Here is a 17,239-nt window from a genome sequence, read left to right as displayed (position 1 = left end):
ATTTTCGGAGTCTTCACTTTGTACAAAATATATTACGAATTTGTGCAAATTTACGCTTGTTTACAATATCACGGGTAACTTTAAAACTCAGCCGTCATTTCATCAACGGAAGTGAAATGCTGGCTATTTAGCCCCTATCTCATTGATCGCTGAAAATTGCGTGTCGTGGCCCAGTTTTCAGGGCACCACTCAACGATGCATCGGTGACCTCCATTTCCAGCTCCCAGCTTCCTTACTAGCAAAAGGAGACGAAGAGAAAGTGGAGCGATCCTATTGGTGGGAGCGAGAGGTTGTAATGGACAAAGCGTCGTTCCTCTGACGTGAGGGCGTACATCGATAATCGCATGAGCCCCAAATGGCATAGATTTACATGTAAAGCAGGTCTCATGTGGAAATCGAGGTACGTCCTTATATTAGAAAGGCGATGAGAGGAGGTGAGTAATAGACTAACAGAAACCCACGGGGGACCCTGTGGTTAGGCCATCATTTTCTTTCATAGTCTATACCCCTTACAACCGATAGGATAGCTCCATTTGGAGGCACACTTTTGAGCTGCTTCCTTCGAAAGTACCTATTTTATGAACCTCAAAATAAAGGCAAAAGTATGCGAAAACGAAATGTAGCGTTCGAATCATTGAACTGATCATCAAGGAGGAGCGGATTGTAGTCGATTGACCGAGGAAACATTCATTCGTCAGGAAGAGTTGGAACATTTTTAGACATGTCGAATATGATCTTAGTTTGTTTTTCATTCGCCGGATCCCCGAAAAAATCATTTCTTCGGAACCCCCTGATTTCGTGGAAAATTCATGCATGACAAGGAAAGACGGAAGCCATTTCAAGAAAGCGCTAAAATTCTACTCCGCGAATCGCCGTGTGAGACCCTTGCCTCTTTTCAAAACTAAATATTTGTCTAACTTGGTAATCTTCCTCTTTTAGTATATTTCAAGCAAGCATACTACAAGTATACTACAAGTGGATTTGAGGAAAGAGTATGGTGTTCGTTCCTTTAAGGGTGCCGGAGTGTTCCTTTTCTTGTTATCTATCCGAGGATACCTATAAAGCGTTGGTGTGAGGCAATTTGGGAATCACTCGTTGAAAAAGCAAACACGGCTTCAATGACTTAATCACATTAGGTCTAAATTATGGTGCTCTGCTGGTTTTCTGAGATAAGAAATCTCACGGATGGTCAAAAATATCCCCTTGAAAAAACAAAATACAGACGTGATCGTTCGTATCAGCAGCGGTTACGCGAGGAAATCTACATGGTCGACTTTCAAGATTTTTATAAAAGTAAACATTAGGATGAATCGGTGCGGTGCAACGGTTGAAACGAGGCTAAGGCTAGATTTTCCTTATTTGTGTTGGTGGAAGGTCAGACTTTTCCGCTTCAAACGTTTCGACGCCGATCTCTGCGAGACGCCGCACATTGGATCGAGTCAACGGGAGAGGTCGGACAAAATTTGGAAACTTTAAACGCTTATAACTCCGTTTATACAAAACTTTGAGGTTTTAAAAGTGGTGTCAATAATTTTCTCGTGAAATTTTCTTCCAGAGACACCCCTTAAAATTCAAAATGTGACGAAATGGACGTCAAAATTTGCAGTTCTAGTCAAAAATTTCATGTCCGACCTCTCCAATTGACTCGATCCACTGTGCGTCGAGGGTAATCTCGGTCAACAAAAATAGTGCAGGAGAGAGAGCTATGGCCAGCGATAGCATCAAGAGCTGATTCTTCACTTATCGTTCGACACACTGAGACGACCAATCATGTCATTGTTCGGGCACGCGCTTGCAGAGGGCTGATTTAGTGTCTGGGTACTTCTTTCTAAACTCGACCTTTGCACAGATGAATCGATTTTTAATGGTTTTAAAATTGGTGAAATTCCGAGTTGAGTAGTCAGTGTGTATGCGTTTTTTCATTTTTCATTTTTTGTTTTGTCTTTTCAATCAGCATTCATCTATAGACAAAAAAGTTCGATTCAGAGATAGGAGGGCTAGGTTGGTATTTCATTGTATTATCTGGATTACGAATTTCAGCTTGTAGAGAATATGCTGGTCATAAGTTGGAGATGAATATTTAATGCGTTAATTCAATACGAATTTGTCCCGGATAAACCATCGATCAGTCTATGGTCCCCCAAACACGAGAAATATATAACAAATGCGAAGAAATACTTGGAAGCATAACACTTGGAAGCATTATATGATCACTCTGGCGTACATAAATTGAGGTTATGTATCTGTTTATACGATGGCGTCATTGGATAGTGATGTGCATCGAATGGCACAATCACTAAATTAGCTTGATTGGACTACAATTTATAAAAAGGAGGCTACTATTTCTAGCTGATCAATAAAAGCGGTGATCAGCGGGATGAAACTAATGGCAGATCCGTTGTTTCTAAAATGAGGCAGAACTATTAATTTTTAAGAGCTTTAGCTCAATTCTAAGTCAAACCCGCATTGAGCGTGAATTTAAAAAAACATATAAATCTGAGCTCAAACGAAGAACTAATAAGATTTCTTTCTAACAAGTTTAAAAAACGCTACTTAAAACCCGAGGGTTCTCTTGAAAATAAGTAAAACGTCTGAATATCATAAGAGGAAGTGATTTAGATTCTGTGCGCTATAACCCGTACCCTTTTAGGTTTAGGGACTTATTACTCCTTGTTCGATTCAAATTTGAACACCCGTGGCGTTTATAAAATATTTCTCAGAATTTCTCAGAAAAAGGAGGCAAGCATAGCGTGGCCACAGAAATTTCGTGCTGGAATTTCCTACTTCAGAGGGCTTCCCCGAAACCGCAGTTTGAGAAACTTCCCCGACATTATAGGAACGACACGGGATGATAAATAATTTTTTTAATATTTGATCCGGCCAGAAGATAAGCTAAAAGCTGTAACTATGACGCAACATTCGAAAATTTGCCCCTTGGGTAAACAAAGTTTTTCCTTGACTGTCTGGCAATTGTATTCTTCTCCCTTGAAGTTTCTCGCTTTTCCTTGACTGTGGCCACGCTGTATGCATGATTTCTTGGAAAATGTTTACATTAAAACTGGCATTACACTGGAAAAAAACACATTGGATCTAGAGTCCAGACTCTTAAAAACATCGACAAGAAAAAATACTCTTGATTCAATCAGATTTAAGCTTAAATCAAGAACCAAGCCTCTTAATTTGAGCGGATTTCCTTTTGATTTAAGCTTAAATCTGATTGAATCAAGGGTCCTTTTTCTTGTCAATGTTTTCAAGAGTCTGGACTCTAGATCGAATGTGTTTTTTCTTCCAGTGTAGAACTGACAAAGTTTAAAACCGGTGAGGAATGAGGTTCTTTCTACGAAGTGGTATCGCGTGTTCGATCACTATAGGGACGGTACAACCGTAGAGGTCATTGATAAAATAATAGAAAAACAAAAGCAGTTTCATTTCGTGGGAAAGTAAGCCCCCTCCCAGTTTCGAAAATGTTCATCGATTGAACCTCTACTTGCCGCTTACACTTGAGAGAAAATTGAGATCTAAATAACGGCTATGATAACAGTTGTTCCCTATCTTTGCATGGAGAGTTTGTTTTGATGTAGAGGTGGACTCTCAGGATAGCGTGGGATATCCCCTCCATTTTGGCCTCAACTTGAGAGCTTTTTCTGAGCTTGGGAGTTAATTTCAGAGAAAACCAGTGGCACCATCGTGTTTCTCGCGAACTTTTACATAAGAATCGACAGTCAAATCGCAAATTCCTCACACATGCAACGTCTCCATTGAATACTTGTATTACTCTTATATCCAGCGGCGTGGCGTGAATTGCGATATATCGATTGTCATGTCATTTAAACCTATGGAAAAGGATCGATAAAAAGGGTGTTCGCAGCGAACACCTTAAAAATCGATTCATTACCATGGGTTTAAATGTCATAACAATCGATACATCGCAAAGCACGCCACGCCACTGGTTGTAACCCGCTGGATTAGTGATTGGAAACATTGTAAGCAATTTTCACTGGGCAATGCATCGATTAGTGAGTGGACGACCCGAAAGCTGGTCTAAATCAATCAACGCGTATTTAATTATTCACTGGGAAAAAAAAAAAAAAAAAAAAAAAAAAAAAAAAAAAAAAAAAAAAAACACACACATTGGATCTAGAGTCCAGACTCTTAAAAACATAGACAAGAAAAAATACTCTTGATTCAATCAGATTTAAGCTTCAATCAGATTTAAGCTTCAATCAAGAACCAAGCCTCTTAATTTGACCGGATTTCCTTTTGATTCAAGCTTAAATCTGATTGAATCAAAGAGTCCTTTTTCTTGTCATTGTTTTCAAGAGTCTGGACTCTAGATTCAATGTGTGTGTGTTTTTTTTTTCCTAGTGTTGGTGAGAGCGGGGACTTAAACAGGCTACTTCAGGGTTAAGCAACTGTAGGCTATCCGTCGGACGGCCGGACGGGCACGCATTTTACACGGGACCCAAAGGATCCACGGAGGGGTCTTGGAGGATCCCTCGCCGGAATCAAGGCCATCTGATTTCTATTCCTAAAAAAGGAGATGTCATTTTTAGGCGCTCTTTTGTAGAGTTATGGATCAAAACCCCAGTTTTACGTTACGGGAAAGAGTGCTAAGTGCATTCTTGGAGTAGTCTCTAGACACACACCGCCGCACAGTGGATCGAGTCAATTAGAGAGGTCGGACATGAAATTTTTGATTAAAACGGCAAAGTTTCATGTTTCTCTTGTCGCATTTTAAATATTCAGAGGTGCTTCAGGAAGCAGATTTTACGAGGAAACCAATGGAGTCACTTTTAAAACCTCAAAGTTTTTTATAAACGGAGTTATAAGCGTTTAAAGTTTCCGAATTTTGTCCGACCTCTCCTATTGACTCGACCCACTGTGCGCCGTCCTAATTATAAACACCGAAGGAGCACTCGAATCTTGCCAAATTTCCTCTCAGTGAATATTTTGGAAGAAAGTTATTGAAAAAAATATCAGTCCAAGACATTTCCAGATTTTTTCATCGAATTACGAAGGATATTCTCTGAAAAATTTGAAGGAAAGTATTCACAAATTTTCATAGGATAAGATAATGATTCATTTTATTTTAGAGCACAATGATTTTACAAATGCGCCAAAAATACACAATGAATGAAACATATAGCATTAAGAGGTTCAGCCTTTATCAATAAACTTTTTAACTGAATAAGAGCATCGTTTAATCAGAAAATTGTTGAGGTTTTTGTCGACATTTTTTTCAATTCGCAACTTTTCACAGATTTTTAAGCGATCGATCGCACCATTTTCTTCCTATATATATATAAAGTCGCTTTATAACGCACTCGGGCGTTCTACGACACCCAAACGCCACATATGCCTGTCTTCCCAGAGGTAATCGGGCAACTGACACCGCAACATCTCTTCGTCAACGCCCTGCCGCCAACCCTTCACGGGACGTCCCGTCGTCTCTTCCCAGGTGGTACCCAATCCAAAACTTGTTTGGGCAACCTCTCCATTTTCTTCCTGCCTGCATAAATACATTATATTGACTTGAGAGCAATTTTAATTTTTTTTTTTTCAAGTATTATAATCGTGGATATTTCCACATCTTTCTAGAGTGTTAATCTTCTTTTCGTGATGTGTCGCGGAAAACTTGGCAACGCCTGACGGCAATGGCTCATACGGCCTCCTTCCTTAGCACGGCGCCATAAGAGCTTGTGTTAACTGTACCTAATACGAAAATGAAGTTTTTGCTTACTTCCGTAACCTGGACGAATCACCGCGGACCTCTGGATTCTTGGGACGAAAAAAATATCGTCAGCCATCCTCAAGTCGCATGCATTTCTCTACGTGTTAAAAGCTCTAGGAATCGCGATTGGTTGCGTTGGGTACTGAATCGTCTTAAAATGATTTCAGATTATAATCAGCACATTATGATAAAATCTGTCAAAACATCAAGTTTTCACGTCCGATGTTCATGGATATATCTTGCTATGGTAGTAAATGAAATTTCTTGACGATTCCGGGTTTTCCGGCCTAACTGCAAGGCCTACAGACCTCTCTCGAAATTTAGAGACGCGTAGGAAAGGCCTCGGACTCTATGAGGGTTAATCAAGAAAATTCAGCGAGCGAAGCTATAAAAGAGCTGAAGCGGTTAGTTTTCTTATTGTGCTCGCTAAAGTTAGAAAAAGATACACCACTTGCGCAACGCTCGTCGAGATTTTTCATCTGTATGAACTGAATAAATGATCAATGGCAAATCTTCTGTTTACTCCTTGGGCCCTAAGGATCTAGCTGGATTATTAAAATTTCAAATAGCGCTCCACTGGTTCGGGGCCGACAGGCAACCTTGGACTTGGAGCGGAAATAAGATGAGTTAACGGATACGACGAAACTGTAAACGGTTCTAGCAATAGGTCTCAAACCGACCACTTGACAAGGTGAAGCAATGGTTGACGATCAGGAAAACAGGGCACGAAAGTCGGATACCGGGAGCAATTACACTGCCGTGGTCAGGACAATTTTTTTCAATTTTGTTGAATTTCCTTCGTCAAAGTATTTACCTTAGAGAAAAGTTCTGAATATTTTTCTTTATTACTTCCGATCAAATACTGAAGATTAGGTGGCGAAAATATTGCTCTGAAAAATTGGAGGAAAAGTAGTATCTTTCCTTGAAAAGCCATTATTAAGCAGAGAAAATGTATCAAACGCCCTGAGGACCGGGGCCCAATAAACGCCAGATGGCTAAAAGGACATGATCGGAAATAGTTCTCTGGCAAAATTTGTTGTTTGAAACGTCAAACCCATTCTAAAAAGCAAATAAAGACGACTTAACGATTTTTCCCTTACATTTCAAGGCTTTCCCTGATTTTTTGCAATTCCCTAACATTTCCCGGTATTCCCTGACTGTGGGAACCCTAAACTATTGAAAATTAGCAAGGAAGACTTAAAATTTCGCGACGGGGCTGGGCCGTGTTGGTAGTGAGACATCGAAATTTGTGTGCGGAGGCGCGAAATGGCAACAGGGGAGACAAGGAAGAGCCGGGGAAGAATAGGAGATGGAGAGAGGATGGAGAGACGAGACGAAGGAGGAGAGTGCAAGGCGCAACGGGAGTGTGTTGTGGAGTATGGTGCAGATAAAATCTGGAAAGAGTGCGAGCAAGTCGGTTATGTGCGGCACAGGTCAATACGCTAGCAAGGTCTAAATGGCTGAAGATTGACCTCCGCCGACCGGCCGTTCCAAGGAGAGAAGTGTGTCAAGGCTTTAGGAGCAGACCTTCGGCAGTAGTACAGAGAGAGCTGCTTTACTTTGCTTTGCTTGTTAGCAGCCTTGCGAAACCCACCCAACGGATTTTGCGTCACTTGATCGCTCCGAGAACCTTCAACCGACGAAATAAAAATGTCCCACCTCAAAACTCCGTTGCCCTGCCTCCTGCACCGAACATCGTTGAATCCCGAAGTTGAAAAAGTCTCGCTCACGATCCTGCAAGAGACGCGACAAAGGTCCGGAGGGAACTCCCGAGACGATGATGGGGCCTGTACATGCTGCGGTGATAGCTGGGCAATTGGGCACCCACCATTCACCGATCACGAGCGCTACCCAGTTCGCTTTGGGTATGTCGCAGGAAATTAGTCAAATCAGGCATTTTATCAAATGCCTAGGCAAATGATCAGATATTCTTACTTGGATTGAAATTCTGAGTCTTCCGCTAATATTAGACAAAATAATGATTCTCTCAAAGTGATGAGGAGTTTCTGTAAAAATTGGCATCAAACAATTGTAAATAATTTAGATCTAGTCCTTAAACGAGCTTTTATCTCAGGATTTTCACTCTGTCATATAATACCGACTTTTTAAAGTTTTTAAACTAAAATATGTGAGGAGCAATAATTGGAGAGCAAAATACAAGATAAGATGGTAATTTTGATGAATTATTACTCTCAAAACATTGAAAACTTAATAGTTATTCTCATAAAAAACATAAAAGTTTTTGTAAACCATCAAAATTTGACTAGTTGCCTAGGCTTTTGATGACATGCCTGATTTGAGTTCCAACTTCTAAGATTGCCGTCAGTGTACGTTTACTCGTTTTCTCCCAGAGGATGAAACAGCACTCCGCACTCGCTAATTCTATTGACAATTTTCAACTCCCTCCGACTATTTTGCATTAGAAAAATATGACGTCGACTCCAACGTCCTTAAATTTTGCATCGTCCGCGAATTTTAAGTGCACCTTACGTTCGTTTGGGGGAGCCCTATTCCTCGGGGAAATCTAACTTCATTGTTTAAGATTAGCAAATGGAGAAGAGCTTAACTCCTTTGCATCATTTTAGGAAAACATAGGTTCAATTCAGCATAGGATAAAAACACATTTCTTCTTTCAACTTTGCTTCTGTAAGACGACCGAGTCTATAATATATTTTCGGGAACGAAGACATTTTGCTTTGTGATCAAGGGGTGATAGGATGTTTGCACTGAATCAAACTTGAATGAGAAACGAAAAACAGTTTAGCCTCGCTGTTAATTTTTCCTTGCGGCTCTGGTAGCATATTTGTATTTAATGAGTTACATGACGATTCTAACGAAGGTGAGCTTGGTTTGGAGAAAAGAAACAGCTTCCATGTCAAGTGCGTATTCAGATTTGGGGAAAGACGGATACTTCATTAGGAGTGGGTAAGATTTCCCCGAATTTGGGCGAGCTCTTGCCCTGTTACATCGCAGTCGCAAAAAATGCATGTATTGAGATTCTTGTAGAATTCTTTTTACCGTAATTCTATCCCCATGAAAATTAAAATCTTTGAGGGTGCAAATGAAATTACCTCTCTCCCGCAGCCTTGTATCACTCCCATTTCACACAATCCAGACTTATTTGTAATAGTTGCAAAAACATCGCAGCGTGACATTTTTTGCAGATTACAGATTTTCATGATTTTTTCGACGGCTGGGGCACATAGAAATTCCTTAATTTTTCCAGTTTGTTCGAGGCCGATTGAGCTATAGCATTAACTTCTATGGAAAAAATATTTGAAGGAAGTATTTTAAAATGGGAAAAAGCAATATCGAAGTGCTTGTTTTCCCTGCAAAGAGGGGAACTTTGAAAAACGTCACGGTTTAACAGCGAATTTCCATAACTTTTTCTGAATCTTTGATAGTCGAGTAAAATTACCCAACAGGCTCAGGTTCCTCTTAACTTGTCAAGCATTTGTCACTACGAACTAAGAGCGAGAAAGAAAAAAAAATTACGTTCAGATGATCCCCATCGCTTCTCTTTTGATTAAACGAAATCCATTTCCCTCCGATTTCCCTCATCAGAAAACAATTCTCAAGAATTACTGTGACCTCAGTTCATCAAGCTCTTCCATTTGAAGCAGGAAAATTTTCTCGCGTAACCTCTCCATCGAGGAACTTGTTTCAGCAGAATGGGAAATCGCAAAATTTTGCTACGGATCTCTCCGATCTCGGTTGAAGAATATATCTTAATATTTACATGTTTTCCTTAACTTTTTACTCTTTTCACAATAAAGGTATATTTTTTTAGGAAGCAGGTGGCTCTTAACCATAAGATTCCGCCATTTCCACCTCTCCATCGGGAAGGGAAAATTCACCTTGCAGTATCGATGACATATTTACCATCTATTTTTGGGTGAAGTAGGCGACCGGGGCAGAGGAGGGCACGAGAATAAGCGGATGTACATAAAAAAAAAAATGAGGAGTGACAGCGCAAAGCTGTGACGTAACCATCGGAACGAAAGTTAAGACATTATTTCAAAGAAACCGGTGTGGTGCGTCACATTGGCCATCGCGAAACAGCTTTCGCTTCATGGCGCAACACTTAACCTTTCCAAGGAACGTTTTCATTTGTGAATCAAGTGGGATGAACAACCCGGGGGGGGGGGGGGGGGGTTCCCTCCTGATACAGACTTTACAGCTCTACAAGCCCTTCCCTCTAGAATTTTCCAGGGCCTGCTTGACCAAAACTCTCCGTTGTTTAAGTTTCATATCCCACAGGAGCCAACATAGCTGCCAAACTCACCCGATTGACTATTATCACACTATTGGCCAGCTGTTTAGATTACTTTAGAGGATGGTACTATCTTATGTTGTGTTTGAGCAACGCTGAATGCGATGAGAGTCCGCTGAACTTTGAGTATGAAACGATTCGACTCTCCAACTTTGTCTCGATTGTGAGCTTCATTAAAAAAAATTTCTTAGAATTTGGCTTCAAAGTGCTGAGGGTTCTATTTATCAATGAAATTGATCAATAATTACCTTCATCCTAGAAACATTAGAGACAACTGATACCTCTAATGATGCTTTCACAGTCAGTTGAGTGTTAGGCTTTAAAGAGTGAACCGCTGAGTTAAAAATGAATATGACTTGTTAGAAACTAGGAACTCTCCTCTGTAATCACGATCATATATATATTGTATCAATTTTCATCATTTCACCATTTTAAAATTTCAAAAACACATTTTTATCGAGTGAGTGTGAATGAAATATAGCACCACAGCTGCAAGTTATCAGGAGAAGGAACAAATTTCAAGGTGAAGGGACCTTTTTTTTCTTCAGAAACGGAGAGAATCCTCAAAACTGAAGCGGTAATCGACTTCGAAAATTATTTTCCGCGGTGTTTTCATACGTCTTCGCCCACTCTTTTCCTTACTTAATATTTGTTGTATCCGAGCACCAAAAATTATTTCATCACTCTCAAAAATTCATTTGTGATGCAAATACGAAGAGTGTATACATTAAAAAAATCGACTGGTGGTAAAAGAGTGAACTCGAGGCAATTATTCAGGTCACGGCCGAGAACAAAAACCGATTTCTAAGTGATGCAGCCAAATAAGTTTTAGCTCTTGTGAAAAGAGTCTTCGATTTTTGGCGAGGCCTTGCCATGATTTTAAGCAATATCAAAGACTTTCTTTCAATCTTTAATAATACGAAGGGGTCCACTTCCTCGCCACTCCACGGCCCAGCCCCTGAGAAGCGGAATAAGTATTATTCCCTTCTTTTCTCTCCATCAAGAAGTTACTTTGGGTAAAAAAAATGTCAGTTTGAAATTCATCTCGTCATTTTTCAATACTCCCTTTGGATTTGGAATCATCCGAGATGATCCCGTGTAACTGCCTCAGAAAATACATTACATGCACAATAACGCGACATAAACCAACTGAGATACCTATCCGGAGGAAGAATTCGGCACTTGAATAATGCGCACAGCGTGAAAACATAGAGGAATATCCGCAGTTAGGTTCGAACCTAACATGCAACTATTTAAACTCCGCGGTGGGCCAGGTTGCATACACACGATTGTGTAGGCGAAATTTGAGATCTACCCAAGGCTTTCGCGATCGGGTGCAGGAGCGATTAGTGTTTTCTCTCCCATTCGGTCAACTATTCGGACGTTCCTGACGAACAGATTTGTAACGAGATATTTACTATCTGAGAAACGCCTCGAAAAACGAACTCTGCAAATTATTAATGTACTAAACGTAAAACAATGGGAGGATATACTAAGTCTAGTTTAGGCACAACACAGCTACTTTAACTCTGCGATGAGCCGAGGGAAAAGGGAATAATCATCCCGAAACCAAAAAAAAAAAATGTGATACTTAAACACACATTTTCAAGACAGCTCGGAAAGATGTGACTCGCAAGACGATCTAGACGAGAAAGCACCGTACCGCGAATGATAGTCTCGTGCCGAAACAGTACGTGGCATCGTTTTTCCAGGAAAAAATTCCCGAGCCTTGCACAGTATCCGTATTATCGTTCTCACATCTCACCCTCATACTTTTTTTTCGGTGCCATTGGACAAAATGCCAGATTGTAAAAAGACATGAAGTAAAAGCTCGCTACGTCGAACCACGGTTAGGACGAATTGCCGCTTGAGTGGAATTCTTTGTCGGTCCCTACAAAATTCGACTTAGCAAGCATTTCCTGTAGTTAGAGAGAGTTTTCGGGCAAAATTTGTTGTTCGAAACCTCAAACTCATTCTAGAAGGCGAATAAAGGCAATTTAACAATTTTCCCTGACATTTTCGTTATTTACCTTGACATTTCCCGGTTTTCCCTGACCTCTAAAATTCCCTGACATTTCCCGGTTTTCCCCGACTTCTTAAAATTCCCTTACATTTCCAAGTTTTCCCTAACTGTGGCAATCCTGCCTCATTCATGTCATTTTCCCTGACATTTCCAGGTTTTCCCTGACTTTTGAAAATTACCTGACATTCCCCGGTCCTCCCTGGCTGTGGCAACCCTCATTCGTGTCATTTTCCCTGACATTTCCAGGTTTTTCCTGACTTTTGAAAAGCACCCAACATTTCCCGGTTTTCCCTGACTTTTGAAAATTACCTGACATTCCCCGGTCCTCCCTGGCTGTGGCAACCCTCATTCATGTCATTTTCCCTGACATTTCCAGGGTTTTCCTGACTTTTGAAAATCACCCGACACTTCCCGGTTTTCCCTGACTGTAAGAACCGGCATAAATGCGAAAAGGCAGAAATGAGGAGGTGAAAAACTCACCTGGTTCGACTGGCTGGCGCAGCTCGCGACGCTGTTGGCATCCTCGTCGTCGGACATGGGCGTCGCGTCCTCCTTCTCTTCTTTGGCAACATCTTGGATGGAAGCCGCTTCGACGGGGCTCTTTTTCGCATCCACTTCCGCGTCCACCTCCCCGGGCGCGGCGGCGTCCACCCCCGCCTCCTCCTCGACATCCTCGTCGGCGGGCGGCGGCGGCGGCGGCGTCTCTTTCGCCATCGGCTCCGCCTCCGCCTCGTCTAGCTCGGGCTCGGCTTCTTCTACTTGCATCGCCTCCTCCGGGTCCTCTGGCTCTTCGGCCGGGGGCTCCGCCTCCGCTACTGCTTCTTCCTTCGACTCCTCGCTCTTCTCGTGCACGCCGTTGACCAGGGGTCCCGCGTCCTCGCCATTCTCCTCCTCCGGCGACTCCGTTTTCTCCTCGGCCGCCGCGTCCGGCTTCTCGTCCTCGTGGTGCGAGAGCCCGTTACTCGTGGGCGCCGCGACGCTCTTGCTCTTGTCTTTGACCGTTAGCAGAGCTTCCGACAGGAGGCTCGCTTTGGGCGTCGCGGCGCGGGCGGCCTCCTCTTCCACCGAAGCTGACTTGTCGCACTCGCTACCATCCTCCATGATCTGCATTCTGTTTATGCTGCAACAGAAAAACAAAACGACTTTCTTAGGTCCAACTCCGATCGAAGATACAGGAGGATTTACACATGATCATTGCGACAAAAATTACATTCAAGTACAGGTATACACGATAAAAAAATTGCATTGAAAAGTTGGTTATTCGATTGAACGTTGGAAACCACAACAAATAAAAAAACAACGATAAAAAGCTAATGGTATTCTATTATTTCAATAACTTCAAAATTGTATGGGGAAGGGAGGGGGGGGGGATTTCAATTAGCGTTTGTCCAGAAAGGGTTCACGTTTGACGGCTGCATATCATCCTCGCACATTTCATCTTCGCACACTTTTTGTGATTATCATCCTCGCACACTTTTTTAGGATTTTATGTATTTCCTTACACAGCTTGGCAACATCGCATTGGAACATGCATGGAGATGATAGTTGATAGTATCAGACGGTGGACCCCGTTTGAACTGATAACGCTCCTTGATTCCACCCAGTCACCGAAATGCGATTGGGGTTTATGTTCATATTGCAACGGTTTTTTTTTTTTTTTTTTTTTTTTTTTTTTTTTTTTTTGCCATGTAAAAACGAGCACATTTATTATGCTATGTGGATGCCTTTGAAGAAACTGTGCCAAGAATTATTTGGGCAAAATTTACATATCAAAGAAATGATGCTTGATTTTGAACTAGCTGCCCATAATGCTGCTAAAAAAGCATTTCCGGAAATTTCAGATGATCAGTATGGTTTCTCTCAAATCAAGTCCGTTTTAAAGGGAGATTTTTTTTAAGAAAAGAAAACATCAGGCTGTACTTGAAGAAAATATCATCTGCGTGACGCAAGCTTACTACACCTACAAGTACAAAACATCTTTGCAATTCTTGCGAGAAATAGGAGAAGAAAAACATATGCTCAGCTTCAAAAGAACAACCTACTCTGATAACATTGCTGACTAAGGAAATGACGATGGCTTGATTCGAAAAATGACGACTGCTGAGAAACACATACCATTTCCTTCATATTTGTTTACAGTGTTGCAATTTCATGCACATGCAAATGTGTGGCAAAGTATAAGTGTGCGAGGATGAAAGCCTCCCTGTTTGACCTATTATGAATGGGAGTTACCTGGCCGCTGTGCAGCCTTAGATGGCCTCCTTACGACAATTTTTTGCACATACTTAGTTTCACCGGTAAAGTTAACGTCTTGGTACTGGAGGGGGTGAAAGAAGGAAGAAAAAGGCAAAAGAAAGGGAAGAGTTATAAATTTCCAAAAAATCTTACTCATGGTCACGGAACTTAGGGTTAATGATTTGTGAATTGCGCAGTGTAAGTTCTACATTCTCGTGCGAAGTTCGCTCGTCAATGGTTTCAAAACCAGTTAAATCAATTATAACGCTGCACTCATCTCCATGCAACGTCATTCGAGACGAGTCATGTGGCTCACGTCCGCAAACCTCAAGCTCTTTTCCTTCCTCGACGGAAGGAAAAGGGATGTTTAGATGTTCCCTCCTCGGGGAGCCTTGGTCAGCACCTTCTGGTGAGTCGATTTCAATGAGTTCAGGTGCGTCAATTTCAATGAGTTCTGGCGCGTCAATTTCAATGAGCTCTGGTTCGCTGGATTCCCTCCGCCGCTTTGAAACCTCGGCCGATACCTCGCGCTTCAACACTTGCACCGACCCAACTTCCTGATTAAGGGTATTTTTTCCCACGACAACTTTCCAAATTTTTTTAACTTCACATTTATGAAGCATTAGCCGCAGCTCTTGCGAGGTGCGGGTCCAACGAGTCTCCATTGGGAGTACCCTACTTTTCGCGGAATCGTCCACTTGTTCACGGCGCGCGACCAATTTCCATTCAAAACAACCGAATATGAACGCCGGAGAAAGAAAGGAAGAGTTTATCTACGAAAAATCGATGACACAATCCGAAACACTGGTACTCAGAAAACAATAGCGCAATAGCAAGAAAATAATCAAAAGAGGCCATTCCTGCCCCCTGTGGAAGTGCCAACTGAGGAGTCCTCGCGTTCCTCTGCGAGAGGCACCTTGCTTCGCCTCGGCGTCACTCACCCTCCCCTATTCACATCTCGCATTCTGAGGCGTTCTGGGGGTGACCCCCGTGACAAATTGTGCCAAGTGGCCACATATTTCCCACACCTTGACCTTAGGCTTCCCTCACCACTTGCCCGGACTCCACCACTTAATTAAATGCAGGCCCCTGTTGTTGGAGAAATGCAATAATTAATCTGACAACGCAGCATCTTCCACGAAAAACCATAAAACACAATCGCATCCTTCAAGACTTTACGAGGGTTCTCGTCCCCCGTTCTCACGCCTACGCTTGCGTGGTGCATCCCTTTGTCTTTGACTTCGGTCAGTCCAGATCCTTCTCTGTAGCTTAACGCCGTGTTCGTCTCAGTGCTGTAAAACTGAATAAATTCTACTTCGGAATTAAATCATATCTTATTAATATCATAACCTTAATTTTTTCACCTGTCGAAATACCCCTCTCCGGCCTTGCGAGGGTGGTGGCGTCACCGCAGCGCTCTGACGTCGGAAGCAAAAGAGCCTTGAAATTTGGCTATTGATGGAAGATTGAATCCCTCTCTCTTTTTTCTTTTTTTCTGATGTTTAATGGAATTGAATCTTTGTGATTGAATTTGGCACTTGGGGTGCAAAGTGAGGACGATAATCAAACGATTAGTGGGCGTTCGATAGTGTCTCAACAGTGTTGAAAATCTCGGAGTAAAATTTGATGTATATAGAGAGTATGTAGCGCACAGGGAGCTCGATAAATCGAAAACGAATAGCGCGCGTCAGTTCGTGGCACTGCACAAGAAGAGAGAATGTTGGAGATATGTAATAATTAATCTGACAACGCAGCACAGGGACCATCCCTACTGCACTTGTGACCTTGAGATTATTTTACGACTTTTGGGGCTATGCGCTTCCCACGCAGCTGCGACTGCGCGGACCAGATCACCAACCCCTCATCTTGCCTTTGTCTTTTGTCAGTCCAGATCCTTCTCTGTAGCTTTTACACCGTGTTCGTCTCAGTGCTGTAAAACTGAATAAATTCTATTTCGGAATTGAATAATATCTTATTAATATCATAACCTTAATTTCTTCAGAGGATGCCAAGGACCCTCCGGTCAAAGTATCACAAGCGCCGTGCGACGTTTAAAAATTTCTGCCGCCATTCTATTATTTACGTAGAAATTGTTCGACGAAGCTGTCCAAATATATCGCTGAATTTTCTTTGCGCTGAAAAAGCACAAAGCTTTGTGCTTCGTGTTTTCTTTGTGTACGATAAAATTCAGTGAAATTTTCAAACAGATTCAACCAACAATTTCCCTGCAAAAAAAGAAAATGGCGGCGGAAATTTTGAAACGTCTCATGGCGCTTGTGATACTCTGGCAGGAAGGTGACGAGCTACCGCTCGGTGAAAGTGTATATCACTCCGCGAAAAGAGTAGCTTTTACTCTGTGTTCATGCCACTCAGGTTCTTTAGGCGCTAAATAGACTCCGGAGTGAGATACGCCCCAAGTAAGAGATTTTTAACAGTGACTGAAGACCAACTTTAACAAAAATGCATAAAAAGCGTGGACATTTAAGAGGCCCCGTGAAAAATTCGGGGACGAAACTCTTTACCGCGCAATGTAACACCTGAAGATGAATCCTTCTAGAGTTCCATAGAAGAGGGCGTGCAACTGAGTGGATCATTTGAATCCAGGAAAAACGAGCGAAATGCGGTGGGGGGGGGGGGAGGTGAGAATCTTCTGGAAAGTCATTTGAGAGGATGAATAGGGAGTGGAGTATCGATTCCTTCAGTATCCCTAGTACCTACCGCGATTTCGACGCAGATATTTGAACAGGTGTATAAGAATAATTAAACAGCACAGTAAACTCATTCAATACACCAAGAGTATTTGTACCCACACCAGTTGAAGGTGCTTTGTATGAGGTGCACGCCTGTCCAAATCTGTCCGTCCCTGCTATCGTGACGTTGCTGATTCAAATTAGACTTCGCTTCCTGCTGTACTCTACGGAAATTCGTGTATATGTTGGCAAATTTTTTTAAAAAAGACGTTCCGCACTTAAACCCT

The 17,239-nt window shown here is 42.0% G+C and overlaps 1 protein-coding gene across 3 annotated transcripts in view; it reads right to left on the bottom strand.

The window, feature by feature from the left end:
• The window catches only part of LOC109034601 (uncharacterized), a 96,277-nt gene that overhangs the window by 14,781 nt on the left and 64,257 nt on the right, over positions 1-17,239 (bottom strand). For all 3 annotated transcript variants that reach the window (XM_019047843.2, XM_019047842.2, XM_019047844.2), the window contains one exon: positions 12,508-13,147. In XM_019047843.2, coding sequence (XP_018903388.2) covers positions 12,508-13,147 — 640 coding nt within the window. The remainder of the gene's footprint in view (positions 1-12,507; positions 13,148-17,239) is intronic.

The sequence above is a fragment of the Bemisia tabaci genome, chromosome 1 (assembly GCF_918797505.1).
Source record: "Bemisia tabaci chromosome 1, PGI_BMITA_v3".
Lineage (NCBI taxonomy): Eukaryota > Metazoa > Arthropoda > Insecta > Hemiptera > Aleyrodidae > Bemisia > Bemisia tabaci.
Note: the sequence above shows the minus strand (reverse complement) of the source record. Positions and strands in the feature narration are given on the sequence as shown.